The 13,642-nt window shown below is 38.5% G+C and overlaps 1 protein-coding gene across 1 annotated transcript; it reads right to left on the bottom strand.

Moving 5' to 3' along the window:
* Positions 1 to 11,043: 11,043 nt before the first annotated feature.
* LOC143681785 (taste receptor type 2 member 3-like) lies at positions 11,044 to 12,039 on the bottom strand. The gene has a single exon (XM_077159074.1). It carries the CDS (start codon positions 12,037 to 12,039, stop codon positions 11,044 to 11,046), a length of 996 nt encoding a protein of 331 aa, XP_077015189.1.
* Positions 12,040 to 13,642: the final 1,603 nt, after the last annotated feature.

Below are 13,642 nucleotides of genomic sequence, written 5' to 3'. Positions count from 1 at the left end.
ACCTCTTGATGGTGCCTTAATTTGGACACTTTCACTTCCTTGGAACTATAAACTTGTAGCTTATTTAACGTCCCTTTTTAGAAGCCATTCCAGTTCTGGTATATCACATTCCAGCAGCGGCAAATTAACACACAAATTGAACCTATTTATGATTAGTACCTAAGAGTCATCTTCAGAAAGTCTCTGCTTTGCTCAAATGTGGCCTCTCCCTAAGCTAAACTCGATTTCCCCTAATGTGGGACATAATTTAAAGGTTGTAAGCCCAGCCCTGATATTATAGGACATAATTGGTCCTGTCATCGCAGGACATAACTAGCCCTGGCATTGTGGGACATAACTTGACCTGGTATCATGAAACATCATTTCCAAAGATGATAGCCCTGGCACTGTGGACTAACTGACCAAAAGGGGGGAAAGAAATAGAGTTTCAATGGCTAAGAGATTTCAAACAGAGTCAAGAGGTCATTCTGGAGTTTAGTTTTATGCAAGTTTCAGCCAGATATTGCAAACTACAACAATATGGCAAACCCCAAATGACAGTGTTCCTGGGAACACCGAAAAATATCCTGCTTTATAAAATTTTACTTATTTGGTTTGTTTTTCAGAGAATTAAAACCTCCAGATTGTTCTAATGCCAGAAAAGCTCTGAAACCTAGAGATGCCGGACTCTCCAAGAACAGCAAACAGTTTCATTGTATCGTCCTTTTGCCCCTTAATGACAATGCCCTTTTTCAGTTTTGAAGCAAAGAGTCATTGCCCAGAGATCCTTCCTCATTTTTAGGGTCTATCACTTAAAACTCTTAACCAGCTTTATTCTCAGAAATTGTCCAAATGATGATGAATCAGGCTTTTGGCAAGATATTTCTCCTCTGGCAAAAACAACAGTACCAGCTATTGTCCTATGACAAAACATAGGGACAGCTCTATGCCCCCTCCAACTGGAAACAGATACAGAAGACAGACTTTCGCTGTTCAGATCCCAAGAAAATTAAAAGGAAAAGGCTGAATGTTAGGTAGAACCCCTTTACCTACCCCATGATGTGAACAACCCCTAGCAAATAGTCCAAGGAGTTTCCCCCACCCATGATTTACAGGAAACCCACCAAGCCCACCCCAGCCCACACCCTCTTGCCCTCTGGCAACTGTAATCTTGAGATAAGCTCCCCTTACCCAACACCTCTAGCAGCTGCAACCCTGCATAACTATAGTGACATTTAAATTTTAAACCTCATCAGTGAAAAGCTGCCAATTCCAAACTTAGCCCCCTGCTTCAAAAACTAACCATGGAAACTTGCCAACTTCTCACTCCCAAGCTAGACAAAGAAAACCCACAGTCTCCCTTTCCCTCCTTTCCTGCCAACCATCCTATATAAGCTGCATCCCTTCCCCTACTTGGTGCTGTCACCCTCTTAGGCTCTGGCCCATCTGTGTATAGCCTCACAATAAATCTCCTTTGATCGAATTTTTATATCTTCTCACTCCTGGTCAAAACACCTATCATCTACCACTATAGAAGGGGTGGGAAAGAGAATAGACATTGGGGAACTGTGCTGGTTTTGAAAGCATTATGTGCCCTGGAAAAGCCATGGTTTAATTCTGATCCAATCTAGTGGGAGCAACCTTTTCTTTTAATTCTTATTCAGTAATGTAAGCTGGAACCTTTTGATTAGATTATCTCCATGGAGATATGACTCACCCAATTGTGGGTATCAACTTTGGATAAGAGGGAGATATGACTCCACCCATTCCATGTGGGTCTTGATTAGTTTACTGGAATCCTTTAGAAGAGGAAGCATTTTGGAGAGAGTCCTTTTTTAGAGCCATGAGAGAGCCATGACAAAGTCACAAGAACCACAGAGCCAGTGCAGCCAGAGAGCTTTGGAGATGAAGAAAGAAAATGCCCCCAGGGAAGAGTCATGAAACAAGAAGCCAGGAGAGAAAGCTAGCAGACACTGCCATGTTCACTATGTGCCTTTCCAGTTGAGAGAGAACCCTGCATGTCATCAGCCTTCTTGAACCAAGGAATCTTTCCCTGGATGCCTTAGATTGGACATTTCTATAGCCTTGTTTTAATTTGGACATTTTCGCAGTCTTAGAACTATTAACTAACAACTTATTAAATTCCCCTTTTTAAAAGCCACTCCATTTCTGGTATATCACATTCTAGCAGCTAGGAAGCTAGAACAGGGACTGAGAGTTCTGCAACTCATTCAGTTTGCTAAAGTTGCCAGAATGCAACATACAGAAATAGATTGGCTTCTATAAAGGGGATTTATTAAGTTACATGTTACAATTCTAAGGCCATGCAAATGTCCAAATTAGGGCACTAACAAGAAGATACCTTCTTGGCAGAGAGGCAGTTGGCATCTGGGTTACTCTGTCACATGGGAAAGCACATGGTGACATCTGCTGCCCTCTTCCAACTTCTGGTTTCAAACAGCTCTCTCAGCTTCTGGTGTCTCCTGGGGCATTTTCCTTCTGCATCTCCAAATGTCTGTGTTCTCTCCAAAATGTCCATCTTTTAAAGTAAGCAGATTAAGACCAACCTTGAGTGGGTGGGGTCACATCTACGTGGAAATAACCTAGTCAAAAGATCCCACCCAAATAGGACTGCATCCACAAGATTGGATTAAAATAACATGGCTTTTCTGGGGTACATAGTTTCAAACCAGCATACTCATCTAGAATTCTTCTTTCACAGTGTACATTTAATCATTCTCAGTAATCACTTTATCTCTTAATCCTAAAATTCTAACATGATGAATACCTCCAAGTTTTATAGAAAAAATAATGCATTTGGAAATTCTAACTGAATATTTAAGTCAAGATTCTGGTGGCCAGAATGGAAAGTCAGGTAAACTGCATAAAAATTTGGGGAATACTAGCTTTTTTTTCCTTTTTCTTAATAAAGAAAATGCTATTTTAACAAGGTTATTTATTTGGAGATGTGTAAATGTTAAAAAAAAAATTATAAAGACCAAACAACTATATAAATATAAACTATCATTCCAAATTCTTCTTCCAAACCTTGTCTTCAGATTCCTGTTCCTCTGTTGCTGCAGCCCAGCATAGCTTTCTCATGGTGATTTGTGCAATGCTCATATAAATCTGTGCACAAATTTGTTCACAGATTAAGTGCATTTACCAAAAGTCAAGCTCTCCCTCAGCCTGTTCAATTGCACCTCTTGGCTTTCCAATGAATGATCATATGTTGAGTTACAGTATTTCTTAAAATTGCACTCAGATTATGTTAATTTCATTATTTAGCTCTTGCTTTTGGACTTAGACTAGCTCCTGAATTTTCAGATCCTTGGATTGTGAGTCTATAATACTCAATTACTTCCTTTCACCTATTAGCTCAGGCCTTACCCTCCTTTTCAGAACCAGTTTTAAAATTCAGATCTGGGGTTTCTTGGTAGTAATAGCTGTTTCAATTACCCAATAAGTGTGAGGACATTATTTCTGTCTTGTCTCTTGTAAAGTTAGAATGGTAAATAGCTTTAGTAATCATCTTAATTTGCTTAAACTTCCATTTTTACTCAGAAAATTACAAAGAAGAAACAAAAAGCAAATGAGGCAGGCTGACATAACAAGCTAATTAAGACCCCTGCCTCCAGGGGAAAGGAGAAACTGTAACAAACCAGCCTTACTGGCACCAGGAATTCTGCTTATCTTCACCAGATAATCCCATTCCTAAATAAACACTTTGGCAAAGAGTCCTTGAAAATTTATGGTCCATAACCCAAGGACATCCTGCAGCAGACAACTCATATAGCTCAAGTTCTCCTTGCCTCTCCCTCCCCAATCCTCCATACCCTTTCTTTCTTCTAAGTAGCTATATAAACTGCCCACCACTTTTCTTTGAGTAGTAACTTTTAGGTTTGTTTCCACACATGTTGTAACTGGTGCCCTACTGGCAACAGTGCCAGCTGAACCCTGCTCCAGGTTCAGGAGTCTCAATACTGAAAGAATTTAGAGCCAAATGGGCCAGTTAAAATAAGTAGTAAATTTTATTAAAGAAAGAAAGAAATAGTACATGTTAAAGAGATAATGTAGATGTGTTCAAGGGAAAAACACACACTGAGTGGGAGTGGGTTAGCTTGTTTTATAATACAGTTTTGTTGGTAGCAGGTTTCATAGTAAACTTTGTGTTAGGCAAGACCCGTTCCCCAATAATGTGATATTCCTTAACATATATTCCCACACAGCAGTTTCATAATGGCTAGTCCTTAACAGAAATTCCCACACAGCAACTCCATAATTGATCCTACACCTGCCATCCAGTAGCTACATCCACCCTCTGGCAGTTAGAACCATGTATGACTGCAGCAGCATTTAACTTTTCACCCTGCCCAAATTCTTAGGGATAAAGATCCTCTATTTGCTCTTCCCTGCAGGCTGAAGTCTGACTTCAGACCCCCACCATGCTGGTGCCTGAATAAAATTCCTTCACCTGTGATCAGTTTGCCTCCAAGCCTTCTTTAAATCGAACATTTTGGTGCCATTTGTAATTACTCTTTAGAAAAGTGTCTAGTCAAGTCTCTTATCCATTTTTAATTAGGTTATTTGTATTTGCATTGTTGAATTGCAGGATTTCTTTATATATTCTGAATATTAAACCCTTATCAGTTACATGGTTTCCAAATATTTTCTCCCATTGAGTTGGCTGCCTTTTCCCTTTCTTGAAAAATATCCTTTGAAGGACAAAAGTATTCAACTTTGAGGAGGTACCATTTATCTATTTCTTCTTTCATTGCTTGTCCTTTTGGTGTAAAGTACAAGAAACCACTTCCTATCACAAGATATAGAAGATGCTTCCTACATTTTCTTCTAGGAATCTCACGCTCCTTACTCCTATATTTAGGTCTTTGATCCATTTTGAGTTCATTTTTGTATCAGATGTGAGATACAGAAACTATTTCATTCTTTCATATATGGGTATCCAGTTCTCCTAACACCATTTGTTGAAAATATGGTCCTGTCATGTCTGAGTGGATTTGGCAGCCTTGTCAAAAATCAATCAACCATGTAATGTGAGTGACAACATATTGGTGAAAATAGTGTATTGAAGTCTCCCACTATTATGGTAGAGATGGATATTTCTCCACTCAGTATTGCCAGTATTTTTGTCATGTATTTTGGGGCATCCTGGTTAGGTTCATAAATATTTATGACTACTATTTCTTCTTGGTGGATTGCCCCTTTTATTTATATAAAATGTCCTTCTTTGATTCTTTTAATAGTTTTGCATTTAGAGTCTATTTTGTCTGTGATTAGTGTAGCTACCCCCAGCTCTTTTCTGATTACTGTTTCTGTGGAAAACCTTTTCCCAACCTTTCACTTTCAATCATTAAATTCTGATAAGTTAAACGCAAGCTACACTCAAGATCTAAAATATGTTGAACCAAGTGTCAAAGGAGAGCTTTAGTACAAATCCAATCGACAAGTAACCCTAGGCAAGAGAGAGAAACTGGTCTCCAGGGTAAACTCATCAAGAAAATAAGATGCCTAGAAACCAGCAATAAGGTACAAGCCATACTAACAAACAAGAAAACATGACCTAAAGAAACAAATTAAAATTTCAGATGAGTTACAGGACTTGAAACAATGAATCAATGATACTCAAAAAATCTCCTAAATCAATTAAAGGAGATGAAGAAACCTATGACAAAGGATACAAAGAAGACACTGCTTGAGCATAAAGAAGAATTTGAAAGCATGAAAAAATATAACAGAACTTGTGGGAATGAAAAGCACAAGAGAAGAGTTTAAAAACTACATTAGAAAAAAAACATTAGAAGTATATGTGCTGGTTTGAAGCTTTTGTATACCCCAGAAAAGTCTATGTTCTTTTAGCCAATTGTTGTGGATTCAGAACTATTATGGGTGGGACCTTTGGATAAGGTTGCTTCAATTGAGATGTGACACACCCAATTCAAAGTGAGTTTTAGTCCCTTACTGGAGTTTTTTATGAGAGGATAAAAGGACAAAAAAAAAAAGCCAAGTGAGTTCAGAGAAACACCCAGAGAATCCTGGAGAGACTTTAGAGAGAAAATCCCCTAGGGGTTCTGAAAGAGGAGATCACTGAATCCATAAGCTTAAAGCAGTTGAACCCAAGATTGAAGGACCATAAGACACTAGCCATGTGTCTGATAGAGGAACCCCAGATGCCAGCAGCATTTCTTCAGAGAATATATCATCCCATTGATGCCTTAATTGGAACATTTTTATTGCTTAGAACTGTAAATTTGTAAACTAATAAAATATCCATTGTAAAAGCCAACCCAACTCTGCTATTTGCATTCCAGAAGCTTTAGCAAACTGGAACAGCATACACTGGAAGATTGAAGAGGCAGGAAAAAAAGGATCAGCAAATTAGAAGATAGAACAACTGGAATCTTACAGTTAAAGGAGCTGAAACAGAAAAGAAGGGAAAAAAATGGATCAGGGTCTCAAGGAATTGAATGATAGCACAAAATGCACAAATGAGCATCACGAGTGTCCCAGAAGGAGAAGAGAGGGGGGAAATGAGCAGAAAGAATATTTGAGGAAATAATGACTGAAAAATTCCCAATGTTTATGAAAGATAAAAAGGTACATGTGCAAGAATCACATCATATTCCAAACAGAATAAATCCTAATAGACCTACTTCAAGAAACATACTAATCAGAATGTTAAATGCTACTAACAGAGAAAATTCTGAAAGCAGCAAGTAAAAGGCAATTCACCCCAATACAAACAATGTTCAATAAGATAATGTGCCAATATCATATCACAAGCCATAGAGATGAGAAGACAGTGGTATGAAATCTTTAAGATATTGAAATATAAAAACTGTCAGCCAGTATTTTTTTCCTGAAAAACAGTATTTTTTTCCCTCAAAAATTAGGGAGAGTTTAAAAGATTCTCAGATACATAGAACTTGCATGAGTTTGTTAACAAGAGACATGCCTGTTTTGTTTTGCTAGCTGCCAGAATGCAATATACCAGAAACGGAACAGCTTTTAAAAGGGAGAATCTAATAAGTTGCAAGTTTACAGTTCTAAGGCCACAAAAATGTCCCAATTAAAGCAGTCTATAAAAATGTCCAGATTAAGGCACCAACAAGAGGTTACCTTCACTCGAGACAGACAAATGAAGTTCAAGTGTTCTCTCTCAACTGGAAAGGCACATGGTGAACATGGTGACACTTGCAACCTTTCTCTCCAGGCTTCTTTTTTCATGATGCTCCTCTGGGGACATTTTCCTTCTTCATCTTCAAAAGTCTCTGGCTCTGTGGACTCTCATGGTTCTTATCATTCCCAAGCTTTCTCTAAAATGTTTCCTCTTTTAAAGGATTCTAGTAAACTAATCAAGACCCACCTGGAAGGGGTGGACTTGTGTCTCCATCTAATCAAGTTTAATACTCACAATTGGGTGAGTCACATCTCCATGGAGATAATCTAATCAAGTTTCCAAGCTATAGCGCTGAATAGGGATTAAAAGAAATGGCTGCCTTTACAAAATGGATCAGGATTAAAATATGGCTTTTCTAGGGTACATCATCCTTTCAAACCAGCACAATATCCTACAAGAAATACTAAAGGGAGTGATATAACCTGAAGAGAAAAAGCAAGGGAAAGAGTTTTGGAGGACAGTGTAGAAATGAAGACTATCAGTAAGGGTAAATAAAAGGGTAAAAATAAGATATATAAAGTATAAACACCAAAGTGTAAAATGGTTGAAGTAAATACACCATTTATAGTAGTAACACTGAATGTTAATGGATTAAACTCCCCCAAAATGACACAGGTTGGCAGAACAGATTAAAATAGCATCCTCTATTTTCTGTCTATAAACAGACTCACCTTGGACCCAAGGATAAAAATTGCTTATATTATTTTTTATAAACTGTAATTTAAAAAACATATATACACTTTGGTTTAAAGAAAAACTGCTTGATATTTTTCCCAGTCTAAAAAATAAAAAATTCCTTGAAAATGTAACTTAGAAAAATGATAAAGGAAAGTAAGGACTACTGAAGTAAAATGGCTTAGCCATTAGGCTGAATCGGAATCTAGAATACAAAGGTGTTAATTTTCATTTTACTATTTTTGTTATTATACAGCAGATTTGTGGAAACTGGTATCAAAGGGAATTCCTGTTCCTGCATAATTTTACTATTAATTATAATTACAATAGCCTTCACTTATTGAGCAAGTGTATTTATATAATACATGTGCTAAAATGTTGGCATTTAATTTCCTAACTTTCTTAAGCAAATACCATGAAATGGTTCAGTTTAAACAACAGGAATTTATTTGCTCACAGTTTGAGGCCAGTAGAATGTCCAAATCAAGGAATCATCAAGGTGATGCATCCTTCCTGAAGGCCAACGTTCTGAGGCAGGCTGCCAATAATCCTGCTCCTCTGTCACCTGGCAAGGCCTATGGTGGCATCTGCTGGTCTCTCTCTTCTCTTATGGGTTTTTTTTTCAGCTTCTTGCTTATGTGGCTCTCCACCTTTGTCTGAATTTCTTTCTATTATAAAGGACTCCAGTAATAGGATTAAGACCCATCCTGAATGAGGTAGGTCTCACTTTAACTGAAGTAGCTGCATCAGAAGATCCTATTTATAAGTAGTTCAAACCACATGAATGGATAAATTTTAAGAACATGATTTTCTGGGGTTCATACAGTTTCAAACCAGCACACCTTACATTTTGGAATCCAAAAAGACATGCTCTTTCTATATGCAAAATACATTCATTTCATTATAATTTCCAAAAAGCCTCAAGTCATTTCAGAAAAAATGCTTAGTCCAAAGTCTCATCAAAATTGGTTATGGATGTGGTCAGTCCTGGGGCACTATTCCCCTTGGTCTGTGGCCCTGTGAAACCCAGAAAACACATTATCTGCTTCTAATATACAATGTAGGGACAGACATACGATAAACATTCTCATCCCAGAAGGGAGAAATTCAGAGGAAAACAGTGGTCACTGGTCCCAAACAATTCCAAAACCCAATATTATGTCATTAAATTTCAAGGTCTGATAGTTATCTATGGAATATTTAATCCTCATGCCTGATGAAGTGGCAATTGCACACATTCCAAGTGTTACCACAATGGCCATGCTCTTCCTGAACATTGGGGTAAAGGCTCCTCCCTCTCCAAGCAATAGGGTGCTGGCAGGATTCTCAACAATTCCTGGGGAACAGGCTCCAACCCCTCAGAGTAGTGACATGGCAGCACTCTTCCTGAATAAAGGGGTGGAAGGTTTGCCATCTTCAAGCACTGGAGCAGACTCACCCTTTACACACACATGGGTAGACCCACATTCTTGGCCTGAAAAGATGTCTTTTGACTAGTTCTCAGCTTCCATAGCTCTGCCTTTGAACCTATTCTTCCTTCAATCTGTCCCTTTTCTGCCCCTTATAGCCCAGGCTGCAGTAGTTCTATTCATAAGGATCTCACAAAAAAATTGTGGGTTTTGAATATAGTACACAAGGGGCCAAATCATCAGAAGGAGAGTTTTCCATAAATCCTTCCCAGATAACTGCAGTTCCAATTCTGACCTGCACAGAAATTGTTGACTGATTCCACATTCAGTTAAATGTAAATCACATGGGGCACTTTTCTCTGGGTATACTTTACAGCAGGTCAGAATTTCTTAAACCATCAATTTCTGATTTCTCTCTGTTCAGGACTTCACTTCTCAGCTTGTCCCTTTCCATTTGCATTTCACTATAAGCTTCAAGGAAGAACCATGCTTCACTTTCCACATACAGCTTTGAAATCTCCTCAGTTAAATAACCAAGTTCATTACTTTCAAGTTCTGCCTTCCATCAGACACCCAAATTCAATTATGCCAAGTTCTCTGCCACTTTAAAACAAGGATTGTCTTTCCTCTAGTTTCCAATATACATGCTCATTGTTTTCTCCTGGGTCTCATTGGAAGTAACTTAAGCATCCATATTTATTCAGCAGTCTCTTCAGAGAAACTTAGGTCTTTTCCATCAAGTGTCTCATAATTCTTCCAGCCTCAACCAATTGCCCAATTCCAAAGCCATTTCCCATTTTTGGTGTTTTCAATAGCAGCACCCCCTTCTCCTGGTACCAAAATCTGGTTAGTTTCATAGGAAACTTAAGCAAATATCATGAAATGCTTTGGCTTACACAATAGGAATTTATTTGCTTATGGTTTTGAGGCTAGGAGAATGTACAAATCAAAGCATCAACTAAATGATGCTTTCTTCCTGAAGACATGCATTCTGGGATTGACTGCCAGCGATCCTGACTCCTCTGTTACATGGCCAGGCACATGGTGGCATCTGCTGGTCTCTCCTTTCTCTTCTAGATTTCACTGATTTTAGCACCTTGCTTCCATGGCTTTCTGTCAGTCTATGTGTCTGAATTCCTTTCTTTTACACAGGACTCCAGTAACAGGATTAAGATGCATCCTGACTGAGGTAGGTCATACGTTTACTGGAGTAGTCTCATCAAAAGGTGCTACTCACAATGAGTACATACCCACAGGAATGGATTAAACTTAACAACATGTTTTTCTGGGGTGCATATAGCTCCAAACCATCACAGTTGGCATATGTCATCTCATGAATTTCTAATATCCTGTGAAGTAGATATTTTCACTCAAATTGTATAGAGGAGGGAAGAGAGGATCATGCAGGCAAAGTAACTAAAAATCTTGAAAAATTGACAGAACTCAGATTCAAACCCAGCCTGTGGGACTGCAAAGTTATTTCTCTTTCTCTCAAGTCTACTATACTATTTTATTTTATCAGCCTATCACTGCAAGTATGAACTTTAGGTTGAAACTAGTAATCAACTTCATTATGTTGAGCTGATGGTTATTAAAATACAACTACTTAGCTATAATGAAAGTATTCTTACTACCTTGAAATTTCCAAAAGACTGTTTTACCACCTCCCAAACAACCATACTGAGACAGGCTGTTAGAAGTATGGCTTTCATTTTTGAACTGGTCCCCACTTAGGACCTGCTGGGGCCATGGTAGAGTCAGCAAAAGCCCTGGAGTCTTGAGCTAGCACAAATGACCCCCAAGTTCCATCCTGTGTCTTCTGCTCTTCCATAGGGAGAGGGATCCCTTGGACCCTGGTTTTAGATGACCACAGTAACAGTGGAGCATCTTTACAAATGTCTGCTTCAACCTATTGTTCCCCAGAATGAGAATAAATGTGTGGCTCATAGGATAAAACATTGTAAATACTGTTCCAATTATATCAACCATCTTTGCTTCTGGTAGGAAACGACTAGAATATGCCATTAAAAAGGCAAGAAAGTAAAGCAGGAAGAGTAAGAGGAAGGAAAGTATGATTTTGATGGCCCTTTTGTGAGCTTCAGTGCTTGGATCTCTGGAGCTGGTCCCATTGTGCTGCATTTGCTTCATGTGCCTTCCTAGGGAGAAGATGAGCAGAAGGGAGGAGGCCAGGGACACAATTAGGGCAGGGAGGTTCCACAGAGTTCCCAAAATATGGATCAGATCATATTCACTTCTCTTCTTTCTGAAATATTCACTCACATTCCTTGTGTCATCAATTCCATCAAAGACAGAATAGAGTTTAAATTCATGTATCAGAGACACGGTACTGCCACAAGATGAAAGTAGTGCACCCAATAGCATCCAGACAACTACCCTGGAAACTCTCCCCTTGAGCCAGAGGAACATGGGGTGGGAGAAACTGGCAATTTTCAGGCAGTAGAAGACACTGAGACAGGTGGCAAGCCACAGGCTGAGATGGTTTGTAAATGTCCAGAAAACATCAACAACTTGCATTAATATTCCTGATTCATGCCATTTGAAAGAAAACACCAATAACGTACCATCAGTGAAAAGAATCACCAGCAGTACCATCCTGGAAAGGGCCAGGTTGATGATGATGAAGTCAGGCAAAGAGATTCTCTTGCTCCTGAGCCAGGTGCCTCCATTGATCAACCCAATAAAACCATTTCCCAGCATTCCCAGAATGAACTGACTAACAAATACAACCAGAAACAGCCACTCAGCAAGTTTCAACATGTCAGCAATCAGGCAGCCCTGATCCTTGTCAATGCATAATTTCTTTGCCGGGATATGTCTCACTGTGAATTTATCACCTCTGCCTGTTGCTGCTCTGTGCCTGTCTCTTGTTTCTGCCCAATTTAGTCCATCATAGAGCACAGTTTACAGCACCTTCTCTGGCTTTTTCCAGGTTAGTCCGTTCTCTTCAGAGATGACATGGCTTTTCAAAATGCATCTGTGATGATAAACTCAGCAGCTTTTTGCTAAAATGCAAATAGAGATGATAGAGGAGTGTCCAGTGTCACAAAGAGAAGGAAGAGATACAAAGAGTCACTGACTTGTACTCAATCTCAAAGGGAGTGAGGTTCTGAGCTACTCAGAACAGTGTGTCACCAGGAGAAGAAAGCACAGAATCAGTGAGAAGACTTGTCCTTCATTAGGGAGGACTCACAGACACACAGAAAAGTGGAAATATCAGAATTCCACCATGAGGCACTATTGGACTAATCCTGGAGGAAGGGGTTCAGTGCATAAAATAGAAAAAGTTCATTGCCACTGGCCTTGGATTAGATTTAAAACACGTGCCTTTGGGAGCATACCTTATATGAGGGGTGACAAAGTTCTTCACTGGTGAGTCAGAGCATCAGAAATTTTTAAATACCTAAATATTTTAATGATAAAAATTAAATATAGCATAAAAGATATTCAGAATATGGATTTTCAGAGTGCATGACCATTTATTGATAACCGTCAACAGTAGTGCAGGCTTAATCAGTCCTGGCATTATGCAGTGTACCATATGTTTAGGGAACTGTAGAGTAAAATACACTGATGAACACAGTACTCATTAACCACCCTCAGCTTTCTCAGGTTAACTTAACAACCTGGCCCAACGGTTAGGAAATCAAGGATTTCTGCAGAATCAGATTAAGGGCAGTTGCCAGATGTCTCTAGATATCCTGTAACAGAACCTTAGAGCTTATCCCACAACCAGTCCTTAACCTTGTTCAATTTTCTCTCTGGTCACATTCCTGTAGCTTGACATATTTTTCTAACAATTTTTACATCCCTTCATGGAAAGGAATACAACAGTAAGATTCCTCTGTCCATATGTTAGAATTATCCAATGAGGAGAAAGTTTAGAATCCACAATATATATAAATGTATTCCTTATTTCACATCTGATTATACTTTTTTTACTAGCTCTATTATTTTTATTCCTTCCAAAATTAGAACTTGTACCTTTTTATAATTTGTTATTAAATAACTTAACTATAATTTGTCTTTGTCATCTTCTGATTCTTTCCCAAGACAATTTGTTTTCATGTACCTCACATTTGCTGGCGACTAAAGCTCAGTTTTCCCAAAAACTTAATTGTATCATCACTATCACTGTTATTTTTCCATTAGATAGCACATAAGCCCATAACTATATCATTCTCATGTTTTTCTAAAATAAATGCTATGACCATGATACTATGTCCAATTATCATAGTATTAATAATGCTGCCTCCCAAATGTATGTTGATCCTTGTCCACATATACCACATATACTTCACGTATATTTCAAGGTCAATTCTACAAAGCCTGAAGCTTTAAACTTGGTTTGCTGGAGGGCTGA

The sequence above is a fragment of the Tamandua tetradactyla genome, chromosome 1 (assembly GCF_023851605.1).
Source record: "Tamandua tetradactyla isolate mTamTet1 chromosome 1, mTamTet1.pri, whole genome shotgun sequence".
NCBI classification, from domain to species: Eukaryota; Metazoa; Chordata; class Mammalia; order Pilosa; family Myrmecophagidae; genus Tamandua; species Tamandua tetradactyla.
This window is presented reverse-complemented; position numbering and strand designations above follow the sequence as displayed.